General features: G+C 44.9%; 1 protein-coding gene across 3 annotated transcripts in view; it reads right to left on the bottom strand.

Moving 5' to 3' along the window:
* Nucleotides 1–20,646, bottom strand: part of LOC119450388 (protein lin-9 homolog) — an 81,159-nt gene that overhangs the window by 29,006 nt on the left and 31,507 nt on the right. For all 3 annotated transcript variants that reach the window (XR_007466427.1, XM_037713824.2, XM_037713825.2), the window contains exons 10-12: nt 19,216–19,329; nt 2,744–2,848; nt 1,345–1,425 (exon numbers count right to left, since the gene is read on the bottom strand). Coding sequence is in view for 2 of the 3 variants with exons in the window: in XM_037713824.2 (XP_037569752.1) it covers nt 1,345–1,425; nt 2,744–2,848; nt 19,216–19,329 (300 nt within the window). In the remaining variant the exon portion in view is untranslated. The remainder of the gene's footprint in view (nt 1–1,344; nt 1,426–2,743; nt 2,849–19,215; nt 19,330–20,646) is intronic.

The raw sequence follows: 20,646 nt of genomic DNA, 5'->3' as shown, positions 1-20,646 counted from the left end.
CGTCTCGCCACGCGGCAGCGCGATATGATCTCGCGCGCTCTGGGAACGCGGAATCACCGTGAGCGAAAAGGGTGCGATAAGACAGTGTCCAGAAATCCCTCCATAGAACCGCGAGAGACGACGATCGTCGATTGGTAACCCGGCGCGGAGCGGTGGAGGTCCAGTTGCCATTGGCTCCGTGACGCCACCCTCGTCGCTCTCGGCACCCTCAGCAAGCTGTAAAACCCCCGATTCCTGCCGCTTTTGCCGCACGCGGCATGACGCGCGCGTTTTTGCCGCTAGCGTGGCCGTACCCGTCGATCCGATCATAATCGCGTTGGTAGCGGCCACGATTGCGACAAACAGTTGCTTCGGTTTGACTCGGTGCAAAGCTGTCGAGGATGAAGAGCACCGGATACATCGCGATGGACGTGCGATCTGTTGGCGGTCAGCTTACTGGCGAAAAAATAATCGGGATGTGCGCGCGGTAGTGCAAAGCGTGTCGCAAATGATGGCAAGCACCACGGCCGTTCTGCGAAGGAAGTCGCAAGGCCTCTATGACCACTGCGAGAGCCAATCAGTCACGAGATGACGAGAATTGCAGCCTCCACACTGCTTTTGTGCAAAATAGCGAAAGGATTTGCTCATCCATTACACTAATAAAATCGTGCTGACGTAGTAAGCATTTGCTTATTGTTTTCTGGATACCCTGATAATTCGGACATTTTTTTTTTAATCCCGTGAAATTTGAATTAACTAGGTTCTACTGTAATATGTGATATATACTATTCGAACTATTCGATTCGAAATTATTCGACCAAATCAATATTCGCTTCAAATTCGCTTCGAACCTCAAATCCACTATTCGCCCATCCCTACTTAACTGATTTATGAAGTTTAACAACCCAAAACAAGAATGGTGCTATAAAAGACACCGCAGTGGATGGCTCCAATTTATGGTGACTATCTTGTGCTCTCTACCTTGCAACAAAATCTAGGAACGCAGCAAATTAGCATTCCACCCCCCCCCACCCCCAAAAGAAAATGTAGCTACCACATTAAAAATAACTAGAGGCAACCATTAGGCGGAGCTAAAGTGATAGACTGGTGCTCCAAGATGTCCAAATCCCAATTTCAATCAGACAAGAGCTTTTGTACATGTGGAAAATGGCATAAATGTAGGACAGGATGGTTGTCGCCACTCTGAAAATACAATGCCAGCACCCATGGCATAAAATGTCCCGTTTGCGTACTGCCAAATTATAGTCACCATTGGCCATAGCTACAGCAACTGCTTCCTCAATCCAATGTGGCACAGTAACACACACAGAACGTCTACCATATATGATCAGAAAAAAAGTTTACCATCTTCTCAGCTTGTGTGTTCATATCTCTTAACTTTTCAATTTTCTGCTTCTTTACAGTAAGGATCTTGGATAGCTGGACCTGGAAAGAAAGAACTATGCATGAGAACTTTAAACAACACTCGCACAAGAACAAACACAGTCCAGAAATTAAATTATTCACGCTCCTCCTGAGAAAAATTACATCATGGCAGGGTTAAAGAAAGCGAAATACACTCGCACCTTGTTCCGGAACTAATGAATATAATGAAGAAATCATAACTCCCTCTTGCAATTCCCATAAAAAAGAAAATCATGCACTAAAAAAATGACTTTTATGATGCAAGAATTTTCTATAAATGAATATAAAGAACCTTTTTTAATTCATAACGAAGATTTGCTTATCGATTCGTGCCAATTAGCCAGAAAGCTAGCAGCTTGTGATGCTGCTAGTCAGTTATCTTGTGCAGCATTTCAAAACTTCAGCGAACTGCTGGCTACCTGGTAATGTGCCAAGCCAGCTGCACTGCCAAATCAATTGGCACATCAGCACTTTACAAACGCTACCAATTCCATGGTATGCAGCAAATGTAAACCACAAACAGCAGAGTGCGTAGCTCGCGGTACGTGGAGAAAGCATGCTTTGGTGCATGCTGTGCCGTCTACCTGTAGCACGCGTGAAGTTACAGGATTTTTGGCATTTAAGACAGTACTTTATAATAATCAATCTAATTTCCATTTTTCATGTCCTTTATCATTGGCTCAGACGAACTGACACTGCCATTATTGCCATGATCAGTCTCTCGAACGGCAAAAAAATTTCACAGACACTCTCTTCATCGTCTGAACAAGCCTGCAATATGGTTTTAGAGAATTCGGGATTTCCAGCCTTTTTCTGCTCCAAACTCCCGTCTACACGCACCCCTGGACTTTCTTTAACACCCAAGGAGTATTTCTGAATTAAAATTTAACCAGACTCAAACAACTACAATGAACCACTGACATAGAGCAGTCACATTATAATGAAATACAGCTCCAGACCAATTTCTTTGTACAGCAAATAGCCTGGTGTTCTCGATTATTCTAACACTGTAGCACTGTAATTAGCTCTACGTAGAAAAGTTTCAACCTCGCAGGACGCTGTTAAACTTTTTGGACTCGGCATGCACAAGCTCTACTGATGCCACAGCTTTATCGCATCAAATCTAACTGTGGTTTACTTTACCTAAATTTTTCACTACGATATCTGCTGCACTTAAATTAAATGGAGCTTCCTCAGCATGTACTTTTTGTGATGTTTCCCTACTTTCTTTCATGCCAGTAGTTTTTTTATAAGTGGGCTCAACTGAATCCCGACAGAATTTTAATATTCATTAACTTCCACAATCCTGTCATTCAAGACTGCAGAAATGATCACTTACCATAAGAGTTAGAAACTCGACAGGGAACCCACCAACGGTAGATGTTTCATCGACAGACTGGAGCCCAGAACGTAGTGGAGAGGCACCTAGGAGTGGATCATTATCCTGGGTGAAAGAATAGGGCACACAAGAAATTATAGAATGTGCTACGGCTTTCGTTGTTCAGAAAGGCAGCTTTAACAACTTTCGTCTATGGTCCCAACTCCATGGTCCACTAATTTACATTGGTTGACATTGGCTGGGCAAAGTCGTGCCATATGGACCAATACGCAAGACATCACAGCTTTTTGTCAACAATTCCTTCCAGTACAGTCACAAGAAAAAAAAAAAATTGAGGAAGGAGGGGGGGGGGGGGGTGATGTGTAGGCGTCAGAACTTTCATGCTGATCAGCTTCCAAGTCATGCACAGGTCACTTAAACTTAGGCTTGAGAACATCTAAATATTCAATAGTATTTTCACATAATTTGATCAAATGTTATGCTATTCAGTATTAGCTTCAGTTTAAGCTACAGTGTTAAAAGATTTTGAAGTATTTGGAAGAAATGAATCTAAATTTGAAAACATGTACAATCGACAATTTCAGCGAGCAAATCACATTGCCGTTGGCAAGGTTCATAGGCAAGACAAGCCAAAAACAAAGAATTTATTTACAGCATGGAGGAAAGAATAAAAAATAGGAAGAATCGTCACATGACATTCTTGAAGCCTAGTTGGTTGTCCCTATTATTTTCTCACTTTCTTGTTCAGTCGAACCCGGATATATCGAACCCACATATAACAAATTGTGTATTACAAACAACAGCAAAATCCCCATGAAAATTTTTGTATAAAATTTTAACTTTATATATCGAATTACCTATATATAGAACTTTTTTTGTCATCCCCTTCAGATTCTATATATCCGGGTTCGACTGCATTCATAATGTTGAAGTGCACATGTGTGGAAAAAGAGTGGAAGCAGGAGACTGCAGATATGTTTGCATAACACGTGTAGCGTGTGCCCAAGAGGCAGTTTTACGCAATAATATGTGCACATATTATTTTTGCCACTTGTTTGTTTCTGCAAATAAATGAAGTTGAGAGTCAGCGCTCTGTGTGTTCACTTGTTCTTGTCGTTGTGTCTCTCTGTTGTGCTGTAGTTAAGGGTGAATCCACACCAACTTGCCTGGCTTTCAGTTCTTATGCCAGGTAAGGTGCGCTGGCGTAAGAATGTATATAACACTGAACACTGGCAATGTACTATATAACACTGACCAAAGCTTTAAACACAGAGTGGTGTCCAGCCCAGTTTTTCAGACATAATCCCTGCGCATGATGTCCGAAACATCTCAACCGTGAAGGAAGTCGGCACCATTCAGGCTGTCAGTCATACTCTCACTTTTCTTGATGAGGTCGTTTCTCAGCTTTTTAAAAGCTGTACGGCTGCTGAGAATAAAACTTAAAACCGAGAGTAGATCTGCGTAGACTCAGCATTATTAAGTTCGGTCACCAACATCTATGGCTAAGGCCAAGGCTGTAGCGAAAATTCCTTGTTGGCCAAGATGGTGTCAGGCGGAAAACCATCACAAGAAGTTTGCCACTATGCTGACATGTTTGTGCAAGTGGCTCATCAGTGATTAGCGGCGAGAAGTTGGAGTGGCGCCCTCTACAAGTGACGTCACGGCAAGGACGGCGCTCGCTCGGCTGCTGCGCGCGCTTGTTCCCTTCGTGCATGTTTGGGGTATTGGTGGCTCGAGCCGTACTTTTTGAAGGATATGACGGCTTCTTTTTACTGTCATGCCTGAACGGCAGTCTCTTCTTCAAAACTGCGAGTCGCTGAAAATATGCGGCGTGGATATGGCAAGCTATGTAGCATTGAAGGGGTCTACTGGTTTTGCAATGCGTATATGCGCAGTGTCTGTCCATAAACTGCGTGAAAACAATGTCTGCAATTTCAACACACGAAGTTGTGTATGATGCTCCGCAAAACACTTAACATACCCTTAGTGCTTACCTATGAGAGACATTGCATTTTACAAGGAAGAAAATTTTGGTCAATATTATAAATGCGTGTTAGAAGGAAACTGCCCAGCGAATCTTTTATGATTCTTATTACTATGGTGAGTTGTTCTAGTCAAATATGGCTACTTTATTAATGCATTAAAGGAAGAGTTAGGCGCGCATTTTGCATGAAAACGTTTGCTAATACTTTCACCGTTCTCTCAAACAGGCACCCAAACAAACGCAGAAGCGCATTTTGCAGAAAACGTCGTGGCTGTTAACACGACGGCGCATCACGTATAGTATATATATATATATATATATATATATATATATAATACCTTAACAGCAATCACCTGAAAGAACAGTTTCGTGGTTAAGATCGAGAGCCTATCAATTGCACGCGAGAAAATGTTTTATAGTGACCCTCAGTTGCCTTTATCGACATCATGGTACAGCCCTCACGCAACTAAACCTACCGACTGTGGTTATGGCGAGGCACGCATTATTCGCGAAACCCATCAGTTTACTACAACTTCGAATTGAAACCATGAAGCAGTTCTATAAGCGCCAATTACAATGCCTAAGGTATACGCGAGGCTATACAGCGCAGCTTAGGCTGCGCTGAAGAGGAAAATTTAAACGCCTTCTGCGTCACCATGTCTCGATCCTGCGTTGTTTAACTACACAAACTGAGAACTATTCGCTTCGTGAGTACATAAAAAAGAACCTCACATACCAGCCTCATAGAGAAGACACCACAAGCGTCAAATGAATTCACTTGATTTTTGCCCTCCACAGGGGAATAATGATATCTTCAATAAGCCTCATACTGCTGATGAATAAAGCTTCGGCTTCTTTCTAGCTGCAGTTATACGGTTCAAAAGGCATATTTCACTAAAAAATTTGGGCCGAGCAGCCTGTGTCAGATCGCCAAACAGATTCGTGATGTCTGTTCCTCAAGAAACAAGCAGCAGTAAATTGCACAAGTGAGTTGAACGTGTAGCACGGAACAGTGAATAAATATTGGTGCATTCCTTTACGTATTCTGCAAATGGCTGTAAGCCTCAATTAGTTTTACTTCAAATTACCGACACTTCAAATTAACCGGTGAAGAACGGCCTAATTTTGAGAAGCAGTTAAATAAACAAGTGGTGCTGGTTGAATCTAAACTGCAGTGTCAGGTGCTCGTGTTACTGCCGAGCGTTTCTGTGAAGAAATGAAAAATTAGATGTTATACCATGAGCTACTCGTCATAAGCAAACACGCTTTAATGGGTTAAAATCAAGGTAAATGTAGCAGTCATATGTAGCAGACATAGTGAAATGCTCGTTTCACCACTGCAAATATGGTATCCTAACTGGATTCTTATGTGCTGTGTTTACGCATTTATGCTTTTACTAGTCACGTGCTATTTATGCTTTTTTTTATTAGTCCCTCAATCTGCAAAGTCTAGATCTGCACATGAAAAACAAGCAATGGGCTGGTCTGAGCTTCTTTGGCTGGCACTGCGGCGTTGGATGGATGGATGGAAAAACTTTATTTTGGTCCATTGGGTTGCGCTAGTTTCCTAGCCCGAAGCGGGCCGCTCCCACGTTGCAGCGTTGCCCATGAGAAATAGATTGTCGTCTCAGAAATAAGCTCTTTGAATAAGTTTGCGCAAATGATGACGTCGTAAAAATGCATTTGAGATGACCGTCATAAGTATACAAGCACAAGGAACGACAGCGAACAAACAGGAAACACTGCAGAAAGCGCCCGGACAGCGCCCGAACGGCAGCAGACGACAGGCGCGAGTCCGTGCCCTGACGTCATGCGAGCAGCGCTGGCAGCGCCCCTGTAGGTCGTTCTCGGGGCTAATAGGGTCCAAGATTATGAGAACGGGCTAGACTGACGTTCGCAGAAAGGCAGCATTCGGGCTAATGAGTGTCTAGCCAATAACTACAGTGAGCGTGCTTACCATGTAGTTCAGAGCGATTAATAGGCACGATGGGTTAGGTACGTGTGTAGGCAGAAAGAAGCAGGCTGAACTGACTGCCACCGAAGCACGGTCAATGTCACATGTACGTAACATCTGCTCTCTGTGGTATCGCAACAACACACCACACATTGGGCTACACAACAGGCGAACACGAAACAACCCCATGGCTTTGACCATCACAAAATTTTAAGTAGACTGGCCAGAAGACTGAGCAATAGACGACAAATTAATCTTCTGTACTGCTGGCATTGTCAAAAATGCTGAACTTGCATTTCTGAATGAAATAATCAGCACAACAGCACTTTGAAAATAACCATTTAATGAAATGAAATTGAGTCTATTCCAGACATGTTTCGACAAACATGCAAACTGTTTCCAGTTTTGTAAGTAAAGAGCCTTTGCTTAATTTGTAAATTCTGGCTACTGTGTCAAAGTTTTATGCAAGTCTCACAACTATTTGAACCATTCACTATAAATTCACTTTGAACATGACAAGAAAAGATATTTGCACAAGCCTACTTATATCCACAGGGCTAATGAAATGCAGGGCTGTGATGGCTGGGCGACTCTGAGGCCTTACATGGAATAAGTCATGGGTAATCAATGCCCGAGCAATGACACAAAAATTTTGTCTTACATTTTTCTTTTTTTCTGTTGTAGTGGGGAAGAGAGGACTTAATCCTGTCAATCTTGTTAGTACAGTTAAAGCAAAGCATTTATTTCTCGAGCACACAACAACCCTTTCATTACATCATCTCTTAATGCAAACAGTTCGAAACACATGCCATGTACGACACTACTTTGGACGAGAAGCAAGGAGACTGGTAACATTATGGAAATTGGAAGTGGCAGTCATGTGGTATCACAAACCAAACCACTCACATGCATTCCACTCAGTCTGTGCACAGAATGAAGACCACACAATGACCACATCGCTGAAAGCTGACCACGTGCCACTAAATAGGCCCTTCCACCCTTCGTCATACTGTGCTTCTTTCCAATTGACAAGGGTTAACTACTGTCCTCTAATCTTGGTCCTCTGGGAATGCTGGGGGTGCTCTTTTTTCCCTTCTTGTCTTGTCACACATTCATTGCATTCAGCTTTTGGTAGTGCCATCCTAATGTGCGAATGCAATTTCTATCACCACGTGACCACCACCTCAGGTTTCCGTGATGTAACCAACCATACTTGAAGCCATGCTGCACTTACCGTGCATTTCGAACTGGTCGCATTGAAAAATGATGTAATTGTGCATGTGTTGCATTCTCAAGGAACTGAGGCTTCACAGCGTTATTTCTAGTTCAACAGCTATCTATGAAGGCAGAAAGAAAAAAAATTCATGTATTTCTTTTACTATGAGCAGGATCACATGTTGTGGCTATTGTATCAACAAGATAGCTTGCTTTCATTAACACAACATGCAAAGGTGGCCACAATGGCGATATATGCCTCGGCTTTTCTCGTTGCATTGCACTGCACCTGTGCTCAATGTTTGCAAGATCTGCAGCCTATGATCGGAGCCGCGCCGTTTCACTTGCAGAAATGTTCGCATGTGGAAAATGCTTTGCACAAGCAATAACAGGGCATACTCTAGTTGAACCCTGCAATAACAAAATCAGCTGGGAAAGCGAAAAAATGAGCTTTTGTGAGAATTTCGTTGTTGCAAAATGAGACAGTGCAAACAGGAAATATGTCACAAAATGAAACTTTACTGTCACCTTTGAGGCTATAGAACTGCATTGGTGACAGCACAAAGTGCGCCCTGTGCGTCGACCAGCGATGGCGGGACTGCCATGGAGTGGTTTACCTAGTCGATCGCTTCCGCAGATGGGATCAATTTTGCAGTACAGTATAGACCACTTAATTGTCGGAGTCATGATGGAGGTAGTGGCCGAATACTGCACCAGGGAGGCCAATTCCTGTTCTGGTGAGGGAGTGACTTTGATGAAGCTTAGTGGGTCTTCCTAGTTTGGTTGCACCTGAACTAGTATAGCCCCACTAGCTCTCGGCAATATATATTTTTTTCTTGCCGGTGTCAGGCACCACTCCATGCCTGAAAATGTAGTGGACGCGAGTAGGAGTCGAACTTACGACCTTCAGATTTGAGGCTGGGTATTCTACCTCTGCTCCACGCCACCACTTATTAGGGTTACAGAATGGATACCAAGAGAAGAGAAGCGCAGTCGAGGTCGGCAGAAAACCAGATGAGATGATGAAGTTAGGAAATTTGCAGGCGCAAGTTGGAATACGCTAGCGCAAGACAGGGGTAATTGGAGATCGCAGAGAGAGGCCTTCGTCCAGCAGTGGACATAAAATATAGGCTGATGATGATGATAGACCACTTGTAACGTAACCGCTTATAGTGCTGGACCGGATATAATACGGTTTTCCAGACTCCCGTTAATTTTCCCATAGCACTCTATCTATACACATATCGCATATAGTGCAGTTGCGGGAGACGAAATACCAGTTACAGTGCGGCTGCCTTGAAGTTTGGCAGTCAACCGAGACGGTGAACACACCCCTCAAGCCGCAGATATACTCCGAAGTAACGCACGCTTCGAGCTCCGTGACATCACGGTGGTGAACAATTCGCATCAATACTCCAACAACACGACGCAACCGCGTATCTGGCACTGTCAGGTCCGTAAATATCTCCGTTGCTATTTTTCCCCCGCCATGCCAGTCACGCATCCCAGCATTTCTTGCGCAGAGCGGGCAGAATGGCCCAATAGTGGTTCATGTTTACGTGTGCGCGCATGGCACCACGCTCCTTAATGCGCAGAGAGCCACGGCGGCAGGCGCAATAGAATGACAAAAGTGCGTCCGTCGCCGTGGCTCTCTGCGCATTAACATGCATGGTGCCAGGTGCGCACACGCTCGAAGACCACGGAAACTTGCTGTCAAAACGCTGGAGTGAGGAACTGCGGCAGCGGCAGCAGCAGCAGCAGCGAGCGAACTGACTTTCATGCTGTGTCATGCATCAACGCGAACTGAGCCGCGAAAACAAAGCGCACGGCGGAGTGTGCCCCCGTCACAGATGGCTTTCAAGATACAGCGGCCGCCTGTAGACAATCAAGGCTGGAGGCATGGCAGTCCACGCTGCAGCCGCTATCTCCAGTGCCATAAACAAGTCCACGTCAATCGGATGTGAATTTCTTTGTTTTTGCTGCACTTTTTTCACCGAGCCGCAGATTATGCACTGCACTAGGTGCACAATACTGTCGTCGCATGTAGGTAAGGACATGTGACCATGCCATTTGAAACGGGCGGTCAACAAACAAGACGGCAGCCATGATGTGCTTCCGGTGCATGCGATTGCTTCCGGTGCTTTGCTGATTTTGTGGAGGCAGCACATGGCGGCAGCTTCGCAAGTAGGCTGTGGCATCATTTTACACAATGTAAGTGCGGAGAAAATGCATTTGAGCCCATTTTGTGGTCTCTTAGTGTTACGCGTGCATGTAGATAATACGGGGTTTAATGTTCTAGCAGATTCAGTTGATGCGGGATTGCAGTTTAGTGATGTTTCGTTGTCGAGAGATATGAAATGCATTGAATCCTATGGGCTTTCACCTGGGATAAGAAAATACTTCACTGCGGTGAGAATTTCGTTATCTCAGGGTTTTACTGTACACTGTCAACTATTACATAACACTGCATGCACAAAACTCTACAACCTTGCCCAAACTCACAATTTCCCGCTGTGCAAACGTGGCTCCGTGAAACTCGTTCACAACACTGAACTGCAGTGTTGCAGAGCATGCAGTGGAAAAAGTAGCTCATGCAGCATAATTCTGGAAACACCCCATACTAAAGGTCCCTTTAAATCTAAAGTGCACATGAGATCCCTCGCACTACCTCTCACAGCAGCATTATGCCACTGAGTTGCCTTGACTCAATTGGCCACATTTTAAATTTGATGTTTAGATTCAAAATGTACACTCTTTAAAATGTCAACAATGAAATTAAGGTGACCAGCCATGTTATTTATATCCTTTAATTTCTCCTGCCCGCCTTTTTGTTTTTCTCACACTTCTCACGTCTCGAAGAGTAGCCTGTAGGCAAATATCTACACGACAGAAAATCTGCGTGCATTTAAATAAAGAGTTTTCTCTGTCTAGTCATGCCCCATTTTCATGCTTGTTTGTAATGCACTGTCAATTAGCCTTTTAACTTCCGTTAACTCTATTTTTTGGCTAATTCGATTCCCGGCCAAAGGTGCCGGCTGGCTGGCGCCTATGTATTTCTATAGGCCCAAGCTTTTTTTTTTTTCGTTCTAAATTGGTAAGGATTTGGGCTAGTTGGTTTTTTATGAGGCTATGTGGTGTAGCGCGAAGCAGGACGAGGGACCTTGAGGGACAGCGCTTGTCCTCTTTTCTCTGTGTCCCTCGTCCTGCTTCGCCTTACACCACATAGTCTAAATTGGTGCTCCGTGGGTAATTTGAACTTCACCAGTGTTAGCAAGTACACGCATGACCCCTATGGAGACCCCAATAGCTACCCTTATATAGTGGCAGCATGTCTCAGCAGAGCTTAGGGGACAGTGAACACGCATCAAAATTTCACATCGAGAATGCCTATTTTCGGCCTGCCCTAGGCAGACTTTCAAGCAATAACGGCAGCTCACAAAGTCCGATTACGATATTTACTCGATTCTAATGAATGCCTTTCCATCCCCAAAAAATTGGGCTGAAAAATTGCATGCGCAGTGCCATTGAATGTAAAACCAAAACCACGTTTGCATGTTTTACCGCATAACATGGCTGTTTTGCGGTGAAGCTGACATAAGAAAGCAGCCGCCACTGTGCAACACATACTATTAGGGCCTTGCCTATTTTCCTTGCTAAAAAAATCAGGTGTGCGTTAGGTTTCTCCTTTGTTTAGGAACTTTGATGTTTTTGTACGTTTACTAGGTACAGGAGGTCCCAATTCAGACTGACTGTGGGACCTCTTTCTGTATATTTTGACCTGTAAAATATTTCCTGAAATAATAAAAATTAATTGATTGACTGATTGACCAATTTAATGTTATTCCAAACATTAGCTTTCTACATTGAACACATAGAAAGACGGTGTGCATTTGATTCAGGGGCATGATAGAATCGGGCAAATACTGCCAAATGAATCAGCAGTGTGTTTTTTCTGCAGTCTCGTTTAATTTGACCCACGAGATAATTTGATCAATTTTGACGGTACAGCCAGGGCCGAATTACCTGCAACGGGCCAAGCAAGATTTGTAGCTGGGGACACTCTACCCAATAGTGCTAGCATACATTTCATGCTTAAAAATCCATAAAAAGGATGGATGCTAGAAAACATATGCTCTGTTGTAATTATGGTGAATGTTAACAAGATGCTCTCATGTAATTTTCACAGCACGGATCTTGATTGTGATGCTATGAACAGCAGCATACTGTTCAGTGCTCTATACTTTTGTGGAGGTGAATATTATAAATTCAATTTTTGCCATTTGCAGGGGTGCCACAGCTGAAATAGGATTTGCAGCAATTTTTGTAGCAGGCAAATCTTAGTTTTGGAGCACCAAATTAGAAATTTGGAACAGTTTGGCCAAGAAGAAAGCTTAATTCTGGAACAGAAAACAAAAAGATGTGAACTTTTAACAACAGTTAACGTTAAATTTTTTGGACTCCCAAGGCACCACAAGAACGCCCGAAAAAATGAATGCATGCCTTTTACTGCTCCCAAGGGCACAAATCACCATAGACACGTCCGAAATAGTTCTGAAGGCCTGCCAGTGCACTTATTAGGCGTATCGGTACTCGTACTGCGATAGGAGACAGCAGGTGCACGCGTGTATAATTAAGGAATACACACCTTGTCGCATGACAATTGCCCCTTCCAACTCATAGTATGCGTCACCGCAATACTTCGCGTATGCTTCACCGCGTAACAGTGCTGTATTGAGACGAAGCTGAGTTTTGGGAACTGGCATTATGCAACGCGCCGTGCTTTCTGAGCTTCGAAGCCATTGGCGAAGATTACAAAGGCGGAGTCGGCGCCGTTGCTAACAGTGGCGAATTGTTTCAATGAAGAACACAGCACCAAACTGCAAAAAGCGTGGTAGTGAACATCGCAATAGCTAGGCCTAGCATTGCCGCAGTGGTGGCTACGACTGCCAGCGGATCTGCGTGTGAAAGCGCGGGTTTTGAGGTGGCGAGATAACCAAAATGGCGGTGCTGGTGGCTTTGATTAATGCCGTTTCGGACCTGTGGTCATGGCAAAAAGTCAGCAAAATGGGATGGCGAAAGTTTTTTGCGTCCGAAATTTCAGACGTTCTTATACATTGACTCTATGGGGTAGTGGCGGTGCCGCAAAGGTGTCCGCATTATCGACCATATCCGGAAAATAGGTCGTGGACTGTATTTAGAATTAACCTAACAAGGTATCGGAGCTAAAAACTACTAAACTTCAGCGCAATCATGTTTTATTTAGCTTTACTGGACAAGGTCCTGCAAAAGTGTCCAATGAATTCTGCAAATACCCGCAAGGTGTGAATTTGTACCACCAACCTGTAAAGCAGATCGATCCAAAGGCTTAGAATATTTCTAGGACCAAGCAAAGAAACATAAAACATTGAAGAAAAAAGTTGGTATAAGAACTGTAAGCCATTTTTTAATTTATACTCCAAAGTGCTGTTATAGATGAGTAGCCTCTGACTAGCCCAAATATATTTGTACAGTCGAACCCACTTATAACTAGTATAATCAAGTGCCACGAAATTTCCATTGTTATAATAGATAATTGTTACAACCGGGCTGCATGAAAAAAAGTCATAATAGGGGAACGGCAGAACTGTTGTGAGGAAACTATAATGGCAAGAAGGCCAGTGCCCCTCCCACCACCTTCCTCCACCTGGCTGCTGATTGTGCCGACTCATTTAACTAGTTAACTTACTGTGTGCTCTGATTGCATGTAACAAGACACGGCTGTCAGCATTCAAGAATAGCACTGCTATAACATCAGCAAAGCAGGGTCACGGGCAGCAAGTGACATGCGAGCTTTGCCAAGACATTGCTTTGGTGGCCTTAAAAGGGTCTTTTAAAAAATGCGAGAAGGTTGCCGCAGCATCCTCTCAGCTTGAGAAGTCCAGAAGAAACACCGGGACGAGATTGCCACAAGGATCTCGCCACGTACTTCTCACTGGCTTGCACGAGAAAACCCCATGCCTGTCATCTTTGCTTGCTTTACGCGAAGCTTGCCAACATTCCTCTCTCATGAAAACGAAGCCACGGAAGGACTGAATCATCAGCAGGGCCTTATGCGAAGACAACGTTGAGCCAGCCTGCCCTACTGCGTCAACGCTGTCGCCGTCACTGTGGCCGTCGCTATCTGATACAAGCATGCTTGCAATGGTCACCTCGATGGTTAGAAGTAGTCTGTTTTCAAATCTGTAGCAGTGCGCTTTCTTTTCACTGGCAACGTTGTGCACTGCCGATGATCAGCGGGTGGATCAGCCATCTTTCAGTCTGTGAGTCAAATGAGCCTGAGAAACCACGTGGCCCGGAACAACTTCAACTCAACCAACAAAGACGAGCTTGAGCGACTTAATCAGTCAGCAGAACTGCGCAGAATGAGGGGCCAGTGAGCAATCTGGGAGCAGCGCCTAGTGCTATCAGCTGCCATCAGCAGCAGTTTGTGCAGTTCATTCGTGTTTTGGAGGGTGGCGTGGTGTAGAGCTATGGGCACAGCCCATTCATGTTTGGAGGGGTGGAAGGGTGACGGGAGAGAGGCGCGTGAGGTTGGCGATGCGGAGAAGGCTGGAAAACAGCGCATGGTGGCATGCAGTGGCTCAATTTTTTGTTCTTTTTTTCTTTTCAGGAATGTCGCATTCCAGTCCCTTTCGGCATGGACACCCAGTAGCCAGACTTCATCGTTACAACTGATAATGTGGCATGGAAGCATTGTACAATGCAGTCCACTTTTAACAATACACTCAAGTTCCGCTACAACGAAATTCACGGGACATGCGAAAAATTTCGTTGTGGTGGAACTTCGTTGACGCGAAATTTGTATGTACAGTAAAACCCCGCTGTTACGTTCCCGGGTGCTGCGTTTTCCTGGCTGTTATGTCGTTTTTGGACGGTCCCGGCACAGCTCCCACAGAACCCAATGCATTGGTAACCCTGCTCTTACGTCGCAACTGTGCGAAGATTACAAGTTCGTTGAAGTTCGATTAAAGTTCGTTCCCGCATCATACATTGTGAACTGCCACACCGCGCCGGCCCGAGCGGCCATTTTGACTCTTCATGTCGCTTGGTTTGGTTGCTCGACGATGGCATTGGACATTTATTACGTATTTTCGGTTTCCGCCAGCAAAAGTATGGCCCTTGAGGTCCGCATTTGCTATCTAAAGATGGTGTCTATGAAGCGTTGCGGCCCTAAAATTGGTTTTGGCTCATAGATGTTCCGTATAAAGTCCAAGGGCGATAACGCCGTCGCCGCATGCTGTATGTGCGAGTGAAAGTGTGCGAGGGGAGCCGACGACTGCGTCTCAAGCGCGAAAGAAAGAAAACCAAGGAGGAAGCGCGCCTTCTTCCATTGAGCTCAAGGCACCGGTGAGGGAGCGAGGGGGGAGGGATAGCGGGCAGCGTTGGGCTCTGGCATCATACTGAACGGTCGCGCGGGCCGTATCTTGAAAGCGATCTGCGTGGGGGCAGAGTCTACGCAGTGTAGGTGCGTCGGCGGCTTGTAGCTTTGTGTGTGCTGTGTGTTCTCGGCGCTCAGTTTGCGTTGAAGCGATAGAAACCAGCACAAAGGTCAATTCGCTCGCTTCTGCAGCGGCGTTTAAATTCCTCACGCCAGCGTTTGACATGCCTGCTTCTATTGCTGCCCCTTCTCACTCCAGCGTGTTGACACCGAGTTTCCGCGGTCATCGAGTGACATTTCTTCATGTTTACCTGTGTGCGCGTGACACCGCGCTCGGTAATTTAGTTAGCGAATGTTTACAAGTTTATAAGGCTAGTAAAACTACTATCTTTAGTTCGTATAGCTGTCTACTAATCTGCTATCGCAATCGATGCTTCGCCTTTCGGGCGAGACTGCGAGATTTTTTCCTTCCGCTTTATGCCACGGCGATCATATGTGCCTTCTCCTCGAGAGAGAAATTTACGCTTCTTCGTCGGCGTAGCCATTTCGAGCGGACACAGACCATAGAAAACGGCTGCCATTGCGGTGATCCCCTGTAGTCTCATGCAGACGCGTGATGACCACGCGTGGCTATGGATCGCAATGGCTTAAATTGGTACTTCGAATTTGATTTCGTTCCTGAAAACCTCGTTCAAGCGGACATACGATCGTCACAGCTTTGGAAGGGCCTTTTAATTTGACTATTCTGCAGTTCCAATTTCAATTCAGTCCCAATTTCGTTCTCGAAAAGTTCGTTGAAGCGGAAATACCGAATAAGACACCTTCGTTATGAAGGGACTTGTTTGTATTACTTTCTATGGGCAGCTGACAGGGAATCGGAAAATCTTCGTTGTGGCAAAAGTTTCGTTGTAGTGGCAGTCGTTGTAGGGCGATTCGACTGTACCAAGAAGAACGAAAAATCCGATCGTTATAATCGATTATTGCTATATGTGGACTGCCGTAAAAAAAAAAGCTACCGAACATACCTTTGTAGCTCCTAAAGCAATTTTGCCACTCACGACAAAAAATCTACATTGTAGAAAGTAGGCTGTGGAAAATAAAATATTTATTTATACCTCTAAACAGTGTGTCAAACGTTAGGTGCACTGAAATAGTCAGCAATCTACACTTGTTCTTGCGGAATTTTCAGTTTCACAACCGCCGTGTACATCGAGTTCGTCTGCTGCCAGACTCGATCGACGACACTGCACTTTAAGTGAACATTGGGGTTGGTGTCAAAGATGGACCATTGTCAATCTTGTCATCACTGCTGCTGCTGTCGTCGCCTCCGTCGCACAACGCTGCCGTCTGTCGCCACAACGATCGCCCCGTAGGATATCTCTTCGTAGAACGAGGCAGCACTATCTGCACGCAGAAACTCCTCCATCGAAGCACCACCTATTTCATTGTCAGTAGTTACGTGCTCCCAGAGTTCGGTAATGTCAGCAGCTTCCACCGTGTTGGTTTCACCCATAGGGGGTTTCGCCCTGCCGTACAAAGCCAGCCTTTTCCGTTAATCGGCATGGCCACTGGTTCTAGCCTTGATGATCGTGGCGCTCCCAGTTTTCAGAATCGTCAATATCATTGACTGCGCGAGCTCGTATTTCTTTGAGTCGGGCAAAACTTGCAGCTTCATCTCAAGTGACACAGCTTTGCGCTTTGTCAACGCACCTACCGCTGCTTTCGCGACGCATTTCCTTGGTCGCTGAGAGAGGGAGGGAGGTTCTACAAAGGGAGTGCAAGCGCCGTTCGCTTATCGCTTTTTCCTCTCTCTCTCTGTCTCCTCTGGACACGCACGATCGGCAGACGCGAAGCAGCTGGCGCCATCTTGTGGCACGCTACGCCAACTTGCGATGCTATCCGTGGCTTTTGCGGGGTGGGACGTGCTGCGATTGTGGTGAATAACATATCGTTACACATGGGTTCTTTTCTCATGCATAAGATTATGCATTTTCTCAATGCATAAGATTCGACTCATCGTTATAACAGATACATATATCGTTCGTTATATGTGAGATTGTTATAAGTGAACTGCACTGTAGTAAGTAGGTTATTTCACTATAGAAAGCATACAAATGTTGATGGTGCAGCACCTCATGGTTATGGCCGATATATTGTTAAAACTGGTATCGTTATAAGTGGGTTTGGCTGTATACCAAACAGGTCTTCCACATGAGCAGCATCTGATTACACTAGATACATTGTAAGACCTTGTTAATTCGTCCCTCATTAATTTGGAAAATTGCATGATTCAGACTCGGCAAGTGTCTGCATTAGTGAATGGTATCAAACTCCTGTTAATGCCAGACGTATTTCGCCGCACACTTGTTAATTCTGATGATCATCGGAGTGGGCTGAGCACTGAGTGCCGCAAACGTGCAACGCAATGGAGCAAAAGTGGCTCTAGAGTGTAACTGAAACCAAGTGGCAGATTCCACATCGCCACAGTGATCAGCGGGAACGATACGGGCATGTATGTGTACGGGCATGCCAAAACAATTTGCACCTTTTGTCTTGCATTTACCGCCATGCATGACAATGCGTCAGCTGCGTGCGTTCAGAACTGTGTAATCACCATCCCTGATCATGTAGATAGCGACCATGGTTTCGTACGCAGCAGCTGCAGCGAACAGGTGTTTCATTTTGAATCTGTGCATGTTGGCCGCGTGCCTTCAGAACTGCACAGCCACCATCCATGATCACGTCAATAGCAACCACGGTTGCGCCGAGCAGTATTTTAAATTTGAACCACTGAAATGTGCGCAGGATGTCACAAATACGGTGGATGCTGTCGAGGATGATGTATGATCCAACTCGCCGGCTACATAGCGATGGACAGACATCTGTTGCTGACCAGCTCATTGGCAAAAAAGTAATCGGGGATTTGCGTGTGTGCATGTCTCGGATAAAGAATCGGGTCTTGTGCCGCAGCTGCATTGTGAAGGAAGTCGTGATGCCTTGGCCGCTTTCAGCACTAATCAGTCATAAGCTGACGAGAACTGCAGCTTACCACACTGATATAGTGCAAAATAGAAACAGGATTCAGTAAATAAAAGCGTGTTCATGTCGCAAGCATTTCTTTATTGTTCTCTTAGTACCTTATTATTTGAAATTTAGTTATTTCAGCCATTTTCTCCAATCCCACAAAGCCCCAATTAACGAGGTTTTACTAAAAGACAAGACCAAACTGCTCTTGCATATGACTATAAACTAACATGACATCAATGTTTTGCCTTTTTCAACATTTTTCTTTTTCAAGTTCCCCAAGTTTTATAAGAGTGAGCTCGAGGTTTGCTTTATTTTCGTTAAGAGAACATGACTGTTTTATACCTTGTCTTTTTGCTTCACGCCCGAGTTGATAATTTCCTCAGCCCTAATAAATATTGCCTTGCTGGCTGCCACTTGGTCCTGTAAAGATCTATATTCTGCTTTAAGAGTGGGCTGCTCTGAGGCAGCCTGGGCCTCTTCATTGAGTCTTTGGTTGGCAACATCTGACACACGAGTGATGATGATGGAAAAACTGCAGGTTGCCAATACGGTTTCTATTTTCAGCTAAAACTAGCGTGACAGAGCTTTTGCGGCTAGTCGGGGCATTTTGGCACTGCTTGGTGCAGAAATGCGCTATTGTATCAAAATAGTGTGATTGGTACAGCTGTTGTACCCCTGCATCTGTTATGTTTTCAACAGCTTTCCAATGCAACACCTTAATTGCATTTGTTTATTTTTCGGACTTCTGTCGCTACACTTGTTTATTCAATTCATGCTGTATGATCCCTCTCCCCTTTCATAATGTCCGCTGCCTTTGAATATTTTCAATAAACATTCAATAAAGTTTCAACACTTATTGAGACTGCTGCACTCACGAGCTGTGGTCCATGGCCATACACCGTCCTTGGAGGGCTCAGGTAGAACACTTGCCTAGGCCGTTGCCTTTGTAGAAAGGATGACTTGGGCATTGTTTCAGGAGGGTCTAGGCTCTAGGGAGGGAAAGAAATGCACTTATTGAATGAGTGGCACATTGCATACATGGTGTTGACAAGTTCTATTGTCCCCTTGTGTCTCCCAATTCCAAACACAGAATGCACGTGTGCACGCACACCCCATACAGACATTTTTCTTTCTTTCTTTCTTGTCCAACTTTAAGGGTTTCAAGTTGATGCGAAAGCCTGCTGTACATCTTGTTTTGCTACAGATAAAATAGCCACTAGTCAGTCAGAGCAATGCATATTTGCTATTGGAATAGCAAAAGGTTACAGCACACAACACAAAATCATGATACCGTATTTTCCCGGTCTATAAGTCGCACCTTTGAATAAGTCGTATCGCCTCGAATTGACAGTTCTCCCGAAAAAAAAAGTACACAAAAAATTTGCACCGGTGTATAAGTTGCACCAATGTACAAGACCCACCTGCTCATTCAGTAAGCAATTTAAAAAAGTCGCAGTTTTGGCAGAAAGGCGAAGCATCAATTGCGATAGCAAATTAGTAGAGAGCTATCCTAAGTAAGGATAGCTTTATCAGCTGTATAAACTTGGACACATTCGCTTACTAACTGAATTAACAAGCATGGTGTCAGCGAGCACAAGCAAACATAAATAGATCCCACTCCGATGACCACAGATAACTGCTATCAAAACGCTGGCGTGAGCAAGCGAAGGTTCGTGCGGTCTATCGCTTCAAGGGAAACTGAGTGGCGAAAGCACAGCGCATACAAAGGTAGCAGCCGTGTTGCAGATCGCTTTCAGACCGCCCGCCGCCGCGCAATGTACAAGTACGCAGTTGCTCGCAGAGCAGAAGCCGCACCCCCTCCTCCCGCGCTGCCTTCCCGCTTTCCTCCTTTTGCCTGTGAGATTCCAGTTCCCCTTGTGCCTGGTTGCAAGATACGCATTTGGTGCCGCAGCTAAACGTTGCCTCCTCTCCCTCCCTCCCATCCCCCACGGCCTTTCGTACAACGGCAGACATCACGTTTGCCCTTCGCCATGCGTTCGCTCTCCATGAAAGTGTGTGTCCTTTGCGTGCTTTCACTACAGCATACGGCATGTGGTGATGATTTTATCGCCCTTCGACGTTATACAGAACTTCACGGCGACGGCAGAAATCTGCTTGGAGCGTCCATATAATTGCTATTGCAATAAAAAATTACAGTGACATCTCACTTCGTGAGTGCGGGTCACACGCAAGCATATGGGTGCCATTTCTATATAATTGCAAAAAAAAAAAAATACAATATACATATAAATATACAAAACTTTAGTCGGGTCTGAACTCGAGTACGCTTCTTCAATCTGGGATCC

Source organism: Dermacentor silvarum, chromosome 4 (genome assembly GCF_013339745.2).
Source record: "Dermacentor silvarum isolate Dsil-2018 chromosome 4, BIME_Dsil_1.4, whole genome shotgun sequence".
NCBI lineage: Eukaryota > Metazoa > Arthropoda > Arachnida > Ixodida > Ixodidae > Dermacentor > Dermacentor silvarum.
This window is presented reverse-complemented; position numbering and strand designations above follow the sequence as displayed.